At 42.9% G+C, this 17,500-nt stretch overlaps 2 protein-coding genes across 2 annotated transcripts in view; both read left to right on the forward strand.

Moving 5' to 3' along the window:
• Positions 1-4,712: 4,712 nt before the first annotated feature.
• On the forward strand, positions 4,713-15,112 carry LOC310790470 (CDGSH iron-sulfur domain-containing protein 1-like). The gene is made up of 3 exons (XM_083652165.1): positions 4,713-4,821; positions 12,491-12,693; positions 13,363-15,112. The coding sequence occupies exons 1-3, from the start codon at positions 4,752-4,754 to the stop codon at positions 13,450-13,452; spliced, it is 363 nt and encodes a 120-aa protein (XP_083508291.1). The 5' UTR covers positions 4,713-4,751; the 3' UTR covers positions 13,453-15,112.
• A 1,989-nt stretch (positions 15,113-17,101) lies between these two features.
• cxxc5b (CXXC finger protein 5b) overlaps positions 17,102-17,500 on the forward strand; it is a 2,629-nt gene continuing 2,230 nt past the window's right edge. The window contains exon 1 of the mRNA XM_083652148.1: positions 17,102-17,241. The gene's annotated coding sequence lies outside the window, so the exon portion shown is untranslated. The remainder of the gene's footprint in view (positions 17,242-17,500) is intronic.

Below are 17,500 nucleotides of genomic sequence, written 5' to 3' on the forward strand. Positions count from 1 at the left end.
TTTTTTTTGGGCCAATGTCCCAATCAAAACAGCCCCGCGGCGCACCTTTTGGGTCGCGACCCACCAGTTGAGAAACGCTGCACTAGGGCCGTTTGCAACTTTTTATCAGACATATTCTCGATTAGAAGTAGCTATTATTACGAAACCATTTCAGTGAGTGGGATTGTAGGCAAACACTGCTTTGTGTCATGAATCGGGTCTCACGCAGGCGCAGAACGTACGTGCTAGTTGCCCGTCGGCTGTCGGTCTTTGCGGTGTGTTCAAGTGCAACTTTTTGGCCCCGGCACGGGAGACGTGAGGTGACATCTAGTTGCCGCTAGTCCTTTCAAGTATTTTTTGTGTGTCAGCCCTCTTACACAAACCTGTATCTGTCACCCTGCTTACTCTTTGCACCGGTGTTTTTCCACCACAAGTTATAGAAAAGGAAACTCATTATAACCATGCACACATTCTCTACTGTAAGAACAGTGCTCATCTATTTTCAAAATAGTATTTCTATGGTATGGTTGTTCTGACATGTTGAATCTCATAATTAGGTTATTTTAGTCATTTATTTTCATTGCCTTGCCCTAAATGAGTGTTGGTACATTGCTGTCTGCACTGCAGTTTACTGATATCACCTGAAGTGAGCCCTTGCTGCCCAGTGCAGGTTTAATCTGTCATCTACGCTTAGTGAAGGCCTGTATGGATCTGTAGTTGGGTTTCCATCCACCTCAAGATTCAAGAATTTTTATTGTTACTCCGTTGTACAAGTACGCACATGTGAAATTCTTATGATGTGGGCTCCGTTACATCCACCTGTTTTTATGCAAAATTTCAATTTGCGCATAAAATGAGTGGAAACGCTGCAAAATTCGGGGGGGGGGGGGGGTGGGACTCAAAATATTGCAAAAAAGTTTTCACGCTTGAGGGAGGTGGAAAAGTCGGTGTATCGATAAAAGGAAAATGCGATAAGTGCAGTGGAAACCGATTAACCGATATTCCGTTGTTTCTCCATTCAAAAACCACGCAGTTTGCCTTGATGATCACTGCAAAACATAGGGCTACACACTTGTAAGGTAAATAATGGTAATTTAAATAGCAGCACAATTTTTAGACTGAAGAAGACAGTGATATTAACTTTAAGGCGACTCACTTCTAGAATTGAATGAAATTGTATTCACTTACTAACTCTGCTCTGTGAGTTTTGCTTGCCGAGTTGAAGAGCGGCACCTGGTAGCCTAATCCAGAAATTGCATTTGATGGTACCTTTTGGAGATCATCAAGAAGCTTTAAATGAACACCATCAGATGTGTTTAATAGGGCTTGGTCGTTGCCCAGACGACGCGTATCTGGTCTAGCAGCTGATCAGCAGAGGCAGAGGCAGCCTCAGACACGAGGTGATTGACAGCTCTATAATTTGCATAATAGTAGCGGATGGAAACGCACATTATTTAGCATTTTCTTTTGCCGACTTTCAGAAATTTCTATAAGATGCCTACTCTGCAGGCGCTCCCCTCAGATAGAAGCGCTTGTGATTCTGACCTCTTCACACACTTGCATCAGAACACGCCTCACATGATGTCACATCCTTTGAGGAAAAGGACAAGGACAGCAGTATTCACAAAACTCAGTTTGATGGCAGGATGCAGTCCCCCTGAAAGCACGCGTCAGCCATGTTTGATGGCAGGATGCAGTCCCCCTGAAAGCACGCGTCAGCCATGTTTGATGGCAGGATGCAGTCCCCCTGAAAGCACGCGTCAGCCATGTTTGATGGCAGGATGCAGTCCCCCTGAAAGCACGCGTCGGCCATGTTTGATGGCAGGATGCAGTCCCCCTGAAAGCACGCGTCAGCCATGGCATCACTGAAACTCCATTGACTTTTGACTTTTGTTCCACGCTGCAAATGAAGGGACTGTGTTAATATGCTGCTTTATCACTACTTGAATACTATTATAAGCCTATGCATGTTTTGGTTTTTACAAAGCTTAACAACTCATTCAATCCTCTCTCTCCTTGTGTTGCAGGTACAACAGAATAGCTCGGGAATGGACACAAAAGTATGCAATGTAGTGTAGGGGTAGAAATCATGGCCAACCACCTCTACGACGTAAGGTTAGGGGGAGCTTCAGAAGTAAAGAGAAAATAAAAGAAAAAAAAACATACAAACAAATGAAAAAGTTTAAAACAAGATCTTGTTGGTTTCCATTGGAGTGCTTTCTTTGAGCCACGCCCCCCTCCCTTCACCAGAGTACTTGTTAAAAAAATCCCTCTACCCCCCCCCCCCCCACATTACCCCTCTCTTTCTTTCTCTCTCTTTCTCTCCCCCTCTCTGGTGTATATATTCTCAACTTGCGATGGTATCCCCTCCTCCACCACCTGACCTCTGCCCTCCCGTCAGACCTCCGTATCCCCTTACATTTTCTCACCATGCAGGTTGGGCTGTCACCACCCACCCTCCACGCACACACACACTTGCAACCCTCACCCACTCACTCCAAAACATTTTTTTATCACTAAAAGCATTCCTTTGAACATCTGTAAAACTTAGGGGACCTTTTTTTGGATTCTATCCCCCCCCCTTTTTTTACTTACTTTTTTGGGGAGGGGGGTATGAGATGGAGGGATTTTTACACTGTACCCTTTCTTGTTTTGTTATTTTTCCCTTTATCATTCCCAGCTGTTAGAGGTGACAATTCAAGAAAGCCGTTTCCGCACACGAGTCGAGGGGCAGTCTGTATTTTGTACAAGGAATACTTAAAGAAAAATCATAGCAGGCTATATGAAGGGGGGGGGATATGTACTATATGGCCCATTTTGGTCTTTTTCTTTTGGATTCTATGAAAGCACTTGAACTTATCCCCACACCTCCCACTCCCCCCCCCACCCTCACTATTGCCATCTAACCAAGTTGTCTCCCCTTTATACAAACACATACATACAGACACACACTCTCGGACACACAAACTCTTAACCCCCGTGTCTCCACCACCACCTCTACATTCACAAAGTAGAGGTTCTGGACCAGGTATTTAAGCAATTATTATTCCCCCCCCCCCCCGCCCTCCCTCTTAGTTTAACCTGTGTTTTTACCCCCCCCCCCCCCCCCCCCCCCCCCACATAACTTTAGGTTGCATTATTATTTTATTTTTTTGTTTTTGTTTTTGCTATTGTTGAATTAGAGGCTAACATCTTAAAAAAGGCTATGGGACTGGCTTGGGCTCTGGGTGCGAGGAGAAGCCACTCTCCTCGCACAAAACCTGTATATTGAATTACCTGAGAGGCTCGTTGAGCTCTGCGTGTTGATTAAACTGTGTAATAAAAGCCTGTGACTCCTGTCAACTCATTCTCACCCCCTGCTGGAGGAGAGGCAGAGGGAGGAAGGTGGGTAAGGTGATGCCCCTGCGACCCACTTAAAGGGAGTTTAGACTGGGGGAGGTACCCTTACGGCATCACCATTGATGGTCACTTATTTTACATCTTTTATTTTTAGAATGTTACATTTTACTAATTTATAGACAGTCACAACAGAAAAGCCAGCACACAAAAAAAAGTCATTTTTTTCACTTTTTCCCTAATTTATAGACACTCAAAGAATATCAGTTGAGCAGGGGAAAGCAAATGGTCAAATCGAAAAGCTACGTTCACATATATTAGGTTTTGTTTATATGGGGAAGAATTTGAGTGAAAGCATTATTGTAAAAATGTATTTTAATTTCCCAATAAAAACTCCAGTGGGGACATGGAAGATGTTCTGCATAGCTATATCACTGGCAACAATTACCAATTATTTTTGACTAGATGTGGTTTCACATGTCATGGTGCTGCTTGTGCTATACCCTACAGTCTACTTGGTCAATACACTGCATTCATAGAACATTTCAAATACATTTACACCTATTGCATTTAAACACTACAGTATAGATGGTTTTCATGGAATTGGTTGCTATGGGAACAGTTTGAACCCTAGCGTATTTCCTGTCAGCAATTGTATTAGCAAACATTGCAACAGGAAGTAAGCTAGGGGCAATTTTGAATGTTTGTTGTCAAATTAAAAGCATCTATTCATTCATGGAATTCATAATTCCAGTGACCTTACTTGATCCTGTGGATGGTAGCATCAATGAATGATGTGAAGTCGTTATGTTGCCCTCTGCTGGTTATTTTCAACCCTTCAAACAAATGCACAGTAGGCTAGACTCTTATTGCAAATCATGACTTATAATAGTCAGTCTATCAAAGTGTTTACATGTATTCTGATAGTCTGTTGTCGATGAGGAAATGGCAGCAGGTCATTGGCTTTGAGCACGCACCCACTAGGGGGCGCTAATTGTCACCAAAGATTATTTTATAACAAGATGCACCACAGCCCATTTAACCGTAGTTGGCAGCTCCACCGGAACGTCGTAGGGATGGGAAATCATCTCGCACCTGCGTACAACTGAAACTTGGCTAAATCATGTAAATCATGTAGCTACATTCCACATAAACCCCCTTGCATACAACTGCAGTTGCCCCCCCCCCCCCCAAACAATAGCTCAGCAGGAGCTTCAGAGCTTTCAGAAAATGTCCACGTAAAGCGAAGACGGAAGTAAGTAGGAGTAACACCTCTCGCACCAACACGTTATCACTTGCCCTCCCTACCCTAGTCCGGATTGGTTGCTGCTCAGTGACGTACCCCGCTGCAGGCTGAGCCAGAGAGGAGTTGAGTTGACCTTGCTCTGCTCAGTGCACTGAGCTAGCCCCTAAACACACCGACCACCAGAGACAACATGACAACCCCAGATTTACTCGCTATGCCGATGCCTGCGTTACCCAGCACGGGATTCAGGATATCTAGAGGTAACGCCAAACTAGCTAACGTTAGCGAATGAGCTGAGCTAGTTTAGGGAAGCCAGTTTGCTGCACAGCAATAACGCTGCTTTTGAGTTAATTTGAGTCATTTAGTTAACCCAACCAAACTTTAAGGCAGGCTTAACTTTAAGACATAGCCCTAGCTAGACCCTAAACGACGTTAACAAGTACGTAATGCGATTGCAAATGCAGTGTAAAAACCCCGCTATTTTAGCTGGCTGCCAACCTTGCTATACCATTCAGGGAGTCCTGTTGGATACAGCCACAAGTTGTGCTTCCGGTCACACTATTTTGTTTTTATTTTGTTTTTGCCCTGCTGCGGATCACATCATCATCATACCATCCGCAGCTCGGTGTGGCTTGTCCGGGCCGTCACAGTCAGTTGTGTTCATATTTTGCAGACCTGCATCATGTGATGCCCAGTAGACCTGACAAATCGTCATGGCTTCTGTGCCTGAACTTTGAAGGCTGTCTGTACTTGCCCTTAAAATAGTAAGATTCACCTGGTAAAACACACACAGTTCTAGACGTATTTATCATTAATTTCATTAGTCTTAACGTGCCATGTGCAAATGTTTTACTGCTGCATTTGTCACCCAGGGCTGCATACTAGTCACTAGGTGACAGTCACCTTTTTGATCCCAAAATAGGGCACTTAAGTGAATATTTTTGAGTGGTTTTGTGTCTGCCCTGCGTCATTCACCTTTTTCCTCTCCATGAATGTATCCCTCATCACCACTATGACATGCAGGATGGAGGATGCAGTTTCTTTGTTGCCAATATTTCAAGTGTGATAGCTTATGTTTTGCCTGGTCAAATATCTTTTGTGAGCACAATTTGTCCTCTCTTCACTGCACTTACTACTCTGTTTGTTAATGCATAAGCTCAGCTGTCTCTTTGTATCTTTCTTTCTAACATACCGGTATTGAGATTGCAGTGCAAGAGGAATAGGCCAGGTGAAGGGGCTATCTAAATCATGTGTGTGTGCTGCATGTACTTTGCCTTATCCTTCCTGTGCTTAAATGTCATTCTCAAATAGCACATTTTGTTGGCCATCTATTTCGCATTTCTTAATCCATTTTTGTTTTTTTGGTGGATATTGGATAACGTCGTAGACAACCTGACTTCACGTTGAGATGTTTTCCAGTGCAGCTACCGTTGAGTCAGTGTATGAAATTTAAAACATTTTGAGGTCAACTTTAGCTCCCACTGTCTAAAAAATAGGGACATTTACAACATTTTGGGGGCACTTAAAAAATAGTAATTACTAACGCGTAGTGTGAACAACAGTGATGTTGGTGTGAGTGTATTGATCATCTTCTTCTGGCAACCAACTTGCCGGTGCTGAGTGTGTGTTAAAGATGGAAATGGAAATTAAATGAATTGAATGAGAAGAAAATTATCAAAATCTTCGGGGCAATTTTTGCCCCTGGATCATGTGTTTTTAGGGGGATTCTGAGATTTCAATGGGGCATTTTTGCCATTGCCCCTGGCTAAATTCCTACACTGAGTTGAGTTTAATCAACCATCTAAAACAGTAGTCAGGTTTTTGTGTCAGTCGCTCAGTCAGAATCAAAGCTTTCTAGAGCCACCATTTTGCACCAACATTCAACAATCATACAGGAAGAAATCCATTGAAAAAGAGGAGACCAATTTTTCCACCTACAGTAGCTCCAATATACCAGGATGCAATGCAGCCACAAGACGATGTGATGTGTTTTGAGTTAGAGTGTTCACAAAGTTGGCTAGCTTGCTATACTGTATTTACTGTATATATGCCAATCTTTTGATTGAAAGTAACACATTCACATCCGCTCTTTGGGGGTTGCACAAGGCATTCTGGGAAATGTAGGTATTTAGAAAAGGTAGATATGCAAAATAAAAGTAAACTACAACACATCGTCAACTAAAATTCAAAAATCTGGGCACCACAAAGCCTTCCAAGTCAGTGTAACTGTCAAAAAATGTTGGCTTTTACCAGTTCCCATAAAGAAAGCAATCATTATGCTTTGAGTCTTGTATTATACCATATTTTCCTGGATTAAAATCATCACAGGGCAGGATTAGTTAATCTGCTTGAGTATGAGCTGCAATATGTACGTCTAAACCTCCATAGTGGCAATAGGTCTGGTTGACCTGCACAGGAATCAGAAGGGTTCAATGTTGAGATATTCTGGTGGTGGTAGCTATCATGTGATCCTAGTGTGTGTTACCTTAACCATGTGCTGATGTTAAGGATGTGCGTCTCATTTAAGTACTGAGCTGTGTACCTCCGTATTGTTTAACCTCTTCTCCAGCACTATCATCAAGTTCAAAATTTGCCAGGGCATGAATCTGGGGTGGGGGGTAAACACCCACATGGGGTGCGACAGCGATATTTTATGTAGACCAATCACAACTCGCGCTGCAATGACATCACTGATGAGGTCATAAATCACTGATGTCATAAAGCTCTACATCACTGATGACATCACAATTGGCTTGAGTGACTAATGGCCCATTTCCACCGCAGGTAGTAGCGCGGTCCCGCTCCGCTCGACTCGATAAATGGTCTCATTCCACCGGTAAAAACCGTCCCAGCCCGGGTTGAGTTGGGGTTGAGTCGTGCTACTTTTCGTCCCTGCTTCGTTGGGGTTCTAGGGCTGTGAACCCGGTACCATACGGTGACGTGAAAACATTGTTGACGACTGATTGGTCAGGCAGAATCGTGTTTACTCTGTCTATCTACTGACTGTCAATGCAATGCTGCATACCAGTTTAGTGGGCTTACCTTCTCTTCTGTTATGTTATTTCCATGCTGCCTTCGCCTCTGGTGAAATAAAATCGTGGCGGTGGTTTCAATTGTTTTGAGAGAAAAAAGTCTGCTGCTCAGGAAGCCCTTGTAGTTGAGTGCAGCGCTCCGCTAGGCCGCAGGCGGATCTTTGGTGAAGCCGAGGTCTTGCCTGGTGAGAGGCCGCCGGGGTAGAGGCTACTCTGTTGCGCTCTCCCGTCCCTGCGCAGCGCATGCATGTGAGTTTGACTAACAACAAAGTGATATCCATTCTCCTGGCCGATTGTTACATTTGCCCATGTACACTGTAGGTCATTTAGAGGCACCAGTATTTCATAAACAGTTTAAAAGTTCTGTGGACGGATTTAATTGTAACGTTATGTTATAGCCTACTTCGGCTATAGGCGGAGGACAGATATGCGGTCGCTATGACGACCAGCTGTGGGCAGGGGTGGGCGGGGGCAGATGATCGGCGGTCGAAGCAGAACATCCATCGGGCCAAAATGAGTAGAGCCGACTGGTGACGAGCTGTGCAGGGCAGTAAAATGTGGTGGAAATGAGCCATTAGACCAATCATGCTGCTATGACATCGCAATTGCTTGATGTCGCTGATGTCATACATACAGTTCTACATCACTGATGACATCACAATTGCTTGAGTGACAACATTGATGACATGCTAAAAAAATTGCGCCCATAGTTTGACACCGCATGTGAATACAGCAGCAGCGACCTCTTTTCTCTTCTTATCTCCGCTTACAAAGACCAACTACAATGGACCCATCACATTTATTTTGTATGTATATAGTGTAGGGGTGTCACAATATATCGTCCCACGAAATTTCGCGATAGTAAAACGTCACGATATGTATCGTTGAGATGAAATCTCATATCGTGAAATTTTTTTTTTTTTTTTTTTTCAAAAATAGACAAAGAAACGTCTTTGTTTGTTGAAGTTCAATGTGTGGAAAGTAGTTCAGTTGAACAAGTCTCTGAAGAGACACATGAGAAGTTATACAGGAGAGAAACCATTCAATTGAGTTTCTGGCAAAACTGTTTACTTGACAGGAAAAACTGAAGATGCATAAAAAATAGACTAAGAAAAGTCTTGTTGTTTGAGTTTGAAGAAAAGCTGAAGATGCATAATGAGAATTTATACTGCTGAGAAACCTTTTAGTTCAAAGTAAATCTAAGTGACGGTGTAACTCATTCTATTTCAAGATAAGCCTTATCTCCAATCTCATGTTTTTTCTAGTTGTTATTGTAATAACAATTTCCCACAACAGCATGTTTTGTATTTGTGCATTTCAAATAAAATACTACTTTTCCAGTCATATATTGTCATTATTCAAGTTAAAAAAAATATTGTTAAAATCGTATCGTATCGTTATCGTGAACCCAGTATCGTGATACGTATCGTATCGTGAACTGAGTGTATCGTGACACCCCTAATATAGTGTGTTTCTCACAAATCTCAGGATCACAGGGGAAGAGGTCAAGGGCGAGTTACAGGGAAAAGTTAGAAAAGTCCAAAGGGCGCTTTGTTCTAGAATTGAGTGAGCGAAGCTTGGTTCATCGTCTCCAGAGTCTCCTCCACCTTAGAATTGAGCACGCAAAATTCTAGTTGATTAAAAAGGCAACGGTAATACAGTAGGTAGGTAGGCACTTTCTCTCACTAACTGAACAGTTCTGGGTGTCAACATGGATGCATCAACACAATGGGCCTTTTTCACCATCAGCCATTTTGTGTCTAAAAGGCAGGAAGTAACACAGGTGCAAGCAAACATTAATGAGGGTTTCCAACTTACAATCTATTTAGGTGTTCCAGTGACGGGGCTCTCGTTAATGTTTTGTTTGCACCTGTGTTGCTTCCTGCCTTTTAGACACAAAATGGCTGAGGTGAAAAAGGCTAATAGTGAGTGACTGTACTGCAAGTCATTATTTGCTGGGCCAGAGTCCAGATTCAGGAGTCCATGTGTTTGAACTGGCTTGAAGCCATCTAAATGTCCAGATAGACATCTCACGCAGCCTTTACTTGTTGTGATCATAATGTTCAGATTTTTCCCACCTGAACTAAGACTAAGAACCCAGTGATCGTGTCATGTCTTTATAATAATGCCCAGCATTTCAATGTCAAGCACAAATGAAAAATCCAGAAAATAAGTAACATTAGCCATGATATTTTAAATGTCTGATATGTGATGAAAGTCATGCATTGTGTTTTCACTTTATTTGAAAAGGATTGCCAAACCTGGAGTTTAAGCTGTTTTACAGCGTGGACAGTTACCCTGAGTCTGCCTGCAGAGAAAGCCTGCAAGCTTTGTACAGTGATAAGTAGATCATGAGGAGATCAAAAGCTTGCTTTACAGATTCACTCTTCAAAATGCTTTTCCAAGGCACATGAACACCTGAACAAGTCCTAGCATAACTTACAGCAGTGGTTCTCAAACTTTTTTTTTTGCTTCAGTACCCCCCTTTCCCTGATTTCTGAATCCAGGTACCCCCTTTACCCGACAAAAACTTCAGTTTCAGTAGTAAAAATTAGAAATATATTAGTAAAAGTATAGTTCTCATTCACATTTTAAATCATATTACTATTATCTAAAAATAAATGTTTAAATGTAATATTTTCACAATTTATTCTTACATTTTTCCATTTTCCCCTTTCTGTCAAATACCCCCCTGTAGTACCTCCATGTACCCCTAGTGGTATGCATACCCCATTTGAGAAACATTGTACTTGCTGGGATGTAGCCCACTACCTTCCTTCCCAACAACAGTCTATGAAGGACACTGACAGTGGATTTGGGAGATAAAAGCATGTAAAACGGTCTGTGATGCTTTATAAAATGGTTCCCTCAAATCAAGTGATCTGATTGGTTCATAGCCGTGGTATATTGAGTGTATATACAATGGCAATGATGTCATTATTTTGCACAATTCAGTATCACTGCGTGTCAAGTGAAGGGCGTTCAAGCAGTGCTGCAGACCGGTTCGTAGTTAGTAACTAACTAGTAAGCAACGTTACTGTCAAAACGCCACTGAATGACCCTCCTGTGGCTTGTTAACGTGTACAAGTCAGTTAGTTTTTAAATCCGTTGCTCGTTTGTTGAGAATAAGTGTGATTTCCAACTACCAAATTTACTAGGTAAACCAGAGATAGCCTGTGTTGCTAGGTGCTAGCTAGCTTCTGTAGCTTATCTACGTTGCACAGCAACTGTGTGCAGGCAGCCAGGAGGAATTATTTTATTCTGAACATTATGATTTATGGAGAAAAACTATTTAAATTGGAGTGTGTCTATTACTTTAATATTGCTTTACTTGGTAACTGTTTTATAAAAGAAATAGCTCACTTCAGGTACAGTATATGGTTGTTATATCACAGCAGAGGGGTTTTGTTTTTACGTCCCTTAGCAGTGATATAATGAGCATATATGCCACGGGCTGTCGTGAGCTATTGCTTAATTCATGGCTGACCCAATTTGTGGTCTGCGGGCTCCATTTCTTTTGACCCGCCATGTATTTGATTAAATAAATTAATAAAACGCTGCGATATTACTGCCTTTCAAAGGCTGTGTGGCCTTTGAAAGTGTGATGAAACTTATATCATATGAAACTAGAAGACGTAAGGAATCCATCGGTATCAACCATGTCAACCTAGCTTGTCGGGGGCTAAATAACTGAATGAAAATGTGTTCTATGGGTAGGGTTAGGGCTATCTCACCAATAAAATGACTGTTAAACATTAGCTTTTTTATTATTTTGAAAATGTATTTTATATTTAGAATGAAAATTGTCTGTAAAATATAATACATTTTAATGTAATGTAATTTTCACGTAACATAAGGTGACCAGACGTCCTCGATTTTCAGGGACAGTCCCCGTTTTTGGTGACCTGTTCCCGGCTGGAGCTGTCCCTGAAAATGTCCCCGATTTTCTACTGGCGTCTGCGGCCGATATGACTCTAGCTCTAGCAGGCTCATTCTTAAATCTCGAGTGAAGATACTTACAGGGTATGACTGTAAGACCTACAGCAGGGATACTCAACTTGCTTTGCCCGGGGGCCACTTTTGTGAAATGAAACTGTAGAAGGCCAGGGGCCAGTTAATAAACAAACAATATACATTTTTCTGTAGCGGATTGTAGGTTTTTGGGACGTCAGCCGGAGTTTAGTCTGACAATCTTGTGGACACCGGATAGTTAGTTAGGTTAAGTTAGTTAGGTTAAGTACATACTGTACATAAGTGCCCGGGTAGCAAGCAGACGGCGGTATTTGACAATTTAGCAGCTAAATCATAGTTTATTGAGAGATATTCCATATTCCAGACTGAAATGCTATAACAGAAGTGGAGTATGGGCCAGAATGACATGAACATCTGGACACTTATTCAGCGGGTATCTTGCATGTTGCGTTCAGGTGCGTTGTAAAAAATAAATAAAAAAAATTGCAATTCCATTGCGGACCACACAGGAGGCGCATGTGGCCCGCGGGCCGCAAGTTGAGTATCACTGACCTACAGCATCCATTGGGACAAACAATGCCATGCTACCTGGTCGAGAAGGGGGCTAAATAATGAATTTTGGCATATATGGTCACCAGGGGCCTCTTTGTGAAGCCGACACTGTTTATTACAGTACAACAGCCATGGACAAAATAAATGAAACCGGAATCATCCCCCTTTATTATTTCATAGGTAATAACATTGGATATTTTTATGATATATTGATTGCCGGACTGGAAATGTCCCCGATTTTCATTTGATAAATCTGGTCACCTTAACATAACATCAACATCTATTTTTGGGCAACTGGCTTAATTATACCATAGGACACCAAAATGTGTAATGTCGGTGAGTCCCTTAACGCCTGCCCTGCCTGTGTCTGCAGACCAGCTGATTGTAGCGGTGCCTGTGGCGGTGGTGGCAGCAGTGGGGGGGTTCCTGGTCAGCCGCTACCTGAGCGGGCGCAGCTGTAAGAAGGGCCTGGTCAACACGTCCGTCAGCAAAGACAGTCCTAAAGTGGTGCACAGCTTCGACATGGAGGACATCGGCACCAAGGCCGTCTACTGCCGCTGCTGGAAGTCCAAGAAGGTCAGGTGCTCACACACACAGGCATCAGTGATTGCACTTTACGTTAGGTGGAGCCATTCAGTGCTGGTATAGAGCTCAACAGTCACGTGACACTCATGACGTAGCTCCGGTTCTGGAAATGACTGATGACATCACAATTACTTGAGTGACATCAGTGCTTCATGACATCACTGATGTCGGCTGAGCGTGCTAAGCGCATGACTTGGCATGAGTTTGGTCACACACACCCAAAGTGAGCCCATGGTGTGAAGCCCACAAAATAAATCCTACTACTATATTTGGAGTCGTATCTGTGTGCCTGTTTGTCCGGGGTTTGCGAGGGGCGCCGTTGCTCCGATTGTCTCCAAAATTTGCCGAAACACTTTTCAGGGGTCTGGCATGAATCTCGAGTGACATGACTGAAGTTTTTAAGCTGTGTGTATTGTTGTATGCTCTTGTGATCAGGGAGTCACTGAAAAAAGAGAACTTGCTCTCAATTGGCCCGCCCTGAATAAATAAAGGTGAAATGATATTTGCTCACTTAACGTTGAGCGGTGACTCATATTTACACCTTAGTATTTGCAACTTAGCTGCTTTGAGGAAACTAACAAGACTCTCACAGCCAGAGTACAGAGGGCTTCACTTGATAAGAGCCATTGTGTCCTCTAACGGCGTGTGTTCTCCTTGCAGTTCCCATACTGCGACGGTGCCCACATCAAACACAACGAGGAGACCGGGGACAATGTTGGGCCGCTCATCATCAAGAAGAAGGATGCTTAAGCCAACCAATCAGAGGGCTCAGTCCTCCCCCTTTGCCCCCCCTCCACCCACTCCCCCACTTTGTCCAACCATCACTCATCATTACAGTGTCACACCGACGGTTACAGTATGGCACTGAAACAACAGATATTCCCTTCAGAGTCCGATATCAAACGCTGCATTCAGGTGCAGGCAGAATGTGGGACTCTCCAAACTCTGCTGAAAATGTGAATTTTGATTTTGTACATTCCACCCTGTTCCTAACACTACTACTGACTTGACTTGAACATCCAAAGTCATGTGTGGAGAGATAAGGAAAGGACTCTGACCCCAACAGAGGCAGACGTTGGGAGTACTGGGGCTGCACGCAGTGGCATTACTTGGCAGAAACACTGGCCATTTTGATCAAAGTTCTCAACCTACATCAGCTGATAGGTGAAATTCATCCCTGTGAAAGCATTGTACCCCCATGATCTGCCGACGTCGGTCCCCTCCTCTCCTTGACTCCTCCTAGGTGCAGAGCAGGTGGTTGAGAAATGAAGTGGCTTGCACCTCTCTCCCCTCAGTTCAGTTCAATTTTTGTTTTGAATTTGAATGCAGCACATGCCTTGAAAACACGCTTTTAACTACGTGTTGGCATGCGCATGATGGCTGCCTTGCGTATCTTGCGTCTGTTTGGAGCGTAGCGTTTCTGAGGATGTGCACAATCAATGCACAGTTAAAAACAAGCTCTGGCCTTAGACACAAAGCTACAGCCCCACTACCCCTGATTCCAAAAAGAACGAACTCATACGAATGGTACACGTTTTGATTTTTGCACTAAGAGCTGCTCGGTCAGAAGTAGAAAATGGCGTCTTGTCTTAAATGAAAGATTAAATTTTGATGATGCGCACATATCCAATCGGAGAACAGTTGTAACAAGTCATCCTATCTCGCTTTCTGACAAAACTGTTGTATTTAATCTGTAGTATAGTGTTCCAAAGTAAAAGCCTGTGTGTAAAGGATATATTTTGCTTGTTCTTCAGGTGTATTGTCCACTGGCTGTGGCACTTCTGACTCTACTGTGTATATAGACCAAATCACCGTGACGTCACCATGTAAACAAATTTACTTCCGGGTACCACTTGGGAAAGGCGGCAGGTTTAAATGTGCGTGTTGTCATATAAATGCTGTCAAACCCTCTCGTTGTTTTCGGCCGACTACTTTCAATTTAAATGGTTAAACGGTTGGTAAACATGCTTGTCCGACGTATCTAGCCTTTCTTCTGTGTTTGTTTTATGTAGTGTTAGCTAGCTAATAACGTTTGTTAGTGTGTCAAACTCGCTGTTTTTTTACGTTACAGACAGAGTAACCTCGCGTCACCAGGCTCTTCTCGGCGAGAAAGAGCCTGGTACAGACAGAGCTACTGACGCCAGGTCAATTTAATTTAGCTTCAAGTCTACTCTAGTCTGGTCCAACAGGTAAATTAGCTAGTCTGGTCTCCACTAACGTTAGTGAAAGTGTTGTTATGAATGATATTAAACAACAACACAACACGGACGAACCATTTTTGTCTTCTTTGTCTGTTTTTGTCTTCAACATGTCAGTTTGTGCCGTCCACCGCCATTATAATGTGTGGACCTCAGGGGTACCCGGAAGTAAATGTAAACATCCCGGTGATTTGGTCTATTGTGTGAATAAAACATGTCTCGAAGTGGTCTGATTTGTAGAATTCATTTATTTGCAGGAGGCTTTTGCGCAGTATGGGGCAGCTAAGGCCTTCAGGGCCAGGGGGCAAACTCTTTTTTTATTATTTATTTATTTTACTAAAGGATCAGATTAACGTCTTAAAGCAATGCATCAGATGGCAAATCCTCTCCATCAGCAGCAAGGTGACGTTAGAGAAGCTTGCCGCGGTGTGAGTTCCAGGAGGCTGCTCATTGTGTTTTGGAGGAGCTCAGCCGAGCAGGCCGTCGTGCTGCAGTGTCCGCCGACAACCAGTGGCCATTTTGAGGCGGCAGTATCCTTTCTGACCGCTAGAAGACGCTGTGTTTTCATAAATAGTCCAGACTAGACAGTGTATGTGATTATGGTGGGCCCCTGCTCCCATAGTGACACACGCGCGCGAGTGCACGCACGCACGCACGCACACACACGATGCATCTGGCTGCGTGCCAAAACGGAGGACTCTCATAAGAGGTGGAGTGGACTCCATCGTCCTGGTGTGAGAGGAGTCACCTTACTAACCAGGCGGCGGCTGTCTAGCGCAGATTAGCTGTCTGCATGACAGATACAGGGTGGGACTGTTTCTGCTGCAAGGCCATAACATATTCTATACTTTATTAATTAGCTTCGGCACTCACAGATTGCTGTGATTTGGTTATTTAAAATATCTGAGATCAGTAGCCTGTTTTTGTTGGCAAAATGTGCCTATAATCTTTTGTAGCAATTGGTTTTATGTAGGCTACCATGTTGGGTATATAGCATTCATGTTGAGTCTTGTCAATGCTTAGAAAATAATAGGCTATAGGTTATCATTACATGAGAATAAAGTGTTAAATAGAGAATAGAGAATAAAGTGTTTTTACATATCTGTGTTGATTCCGATTCTAGGAGGGGGAAACTCCAAAATGTTTGATTTGAAGCAGCCAATAAATAGCTATGAATAGTCAATATATGTTATATATTATGTAAGTTTATTAACTGATCTCAATCTTCACACTTTGGATCCACTGACTTGCTATATGAAAAATCTTGCTATGAGATTTTGAAAACTCACACACACTCTTGCTCAAAGCAATACCACACCATTATTTTTTGCAAGCATTTCCATAATGCTTGCAACTGTTTTGCTACAGGCCACGTTTTGGCACGGGCCCACTCCACTCAGCTGTGTTGGTACAGAAGTGATGTACAGAGGTGTATTCTCCAGAGCATCACAGTCTTTTCTCTGACCCCATCCCACATAATCACAGGGTCCAATATTTTACAAAACAACTATTTTCTTTGACTAAACTGGGGTTGTGAATAAATAGGGCTAATTTATATAGACCTAGAATATAGTAATTAGTAATGCTGTATATTTAGTGTGATGAAACGATGAGTGGACATTCCATATATATATATATATATATATATATATATATATATATATATATATATATATATATATATATATATATATATATATATATATAATAGGCTATATATATATATATATATATACACATACAGTATATATATATATATATATATATATATATGTGTGTGTGTAAATATAGCCTATATAATATCTATAGTATAATATTAATACTGTTGTTATAAAATGTATCATGGGTTACTATATAGCTTTTTCTAATTTTTTCGAATGTTTTCATAAACCGGGATATGAATGAAGCTGGCCTGATGTATTGTAGGTTCAATGTGTCACAGAGGCTGTCAGATGGCTGGACGTGTGTGTCAGTGTGGATGTAGCACTGGACGTGTGTGTCAGTGTGGATGTAGCACTGGACGTGTGTGTCAGTGTGGATGTAGCACTTGGACGTGTGTGTCAGTGTGGATGTAGCACTGGACGTGTGTGTCAGTGTGGTTGTAGCATGGGGTCGCTGTGACCAGATGATTTCAGCTCAGAGTCCACTTCGCATTTTGAGCGACGCCCCCAAATTCCGTGCAGAGTGTTTGCAGAGAGAGACCCTCCGGGACGGAGAGGTGGAGGAGGACTCGCCGCTCCGCCGTGCCGTGCCGTGCCGTCCATATAGCCTACAATCAGCACGCCAATAGTTCATGACTCGGTGCTATCTGTGACAGGAGGCTTCCAGAGGATTGTAGCAGGTAAGAGGGGACGCTTTGCCGACACTTGTGTGGATTTTCCCCGCTTCATTTGTCGCCTTTTTTCCTCGGTGTCGCAGCGACCACTCGGACTGTGGTCAGCTCGCCGTGGCGTCGGCCGAGCGCAGTCTTCTTAGGTAACGATAATGACGCGAAATGATCGATCCACAGGGCCCCTCGCCCTGTCCAGCAGCTAAAGCCGAAACACACTCGCTTCGTTATTGTATATATGTGCCGTGTTTAATCGCCTAAATAGTTTTTT

This window comes from Poromitra crassiceps, assembly GCF_964638095.1.
Source record: "Poromitra crassiceps genome assembly, chromosome: 15".
Lineage (NCBI taxonomy): Eukaryota > Metazoa > Chordata > Actinopteri > Beryciformes > Melamphaidae > Poromitra > Poromitra crassiceps.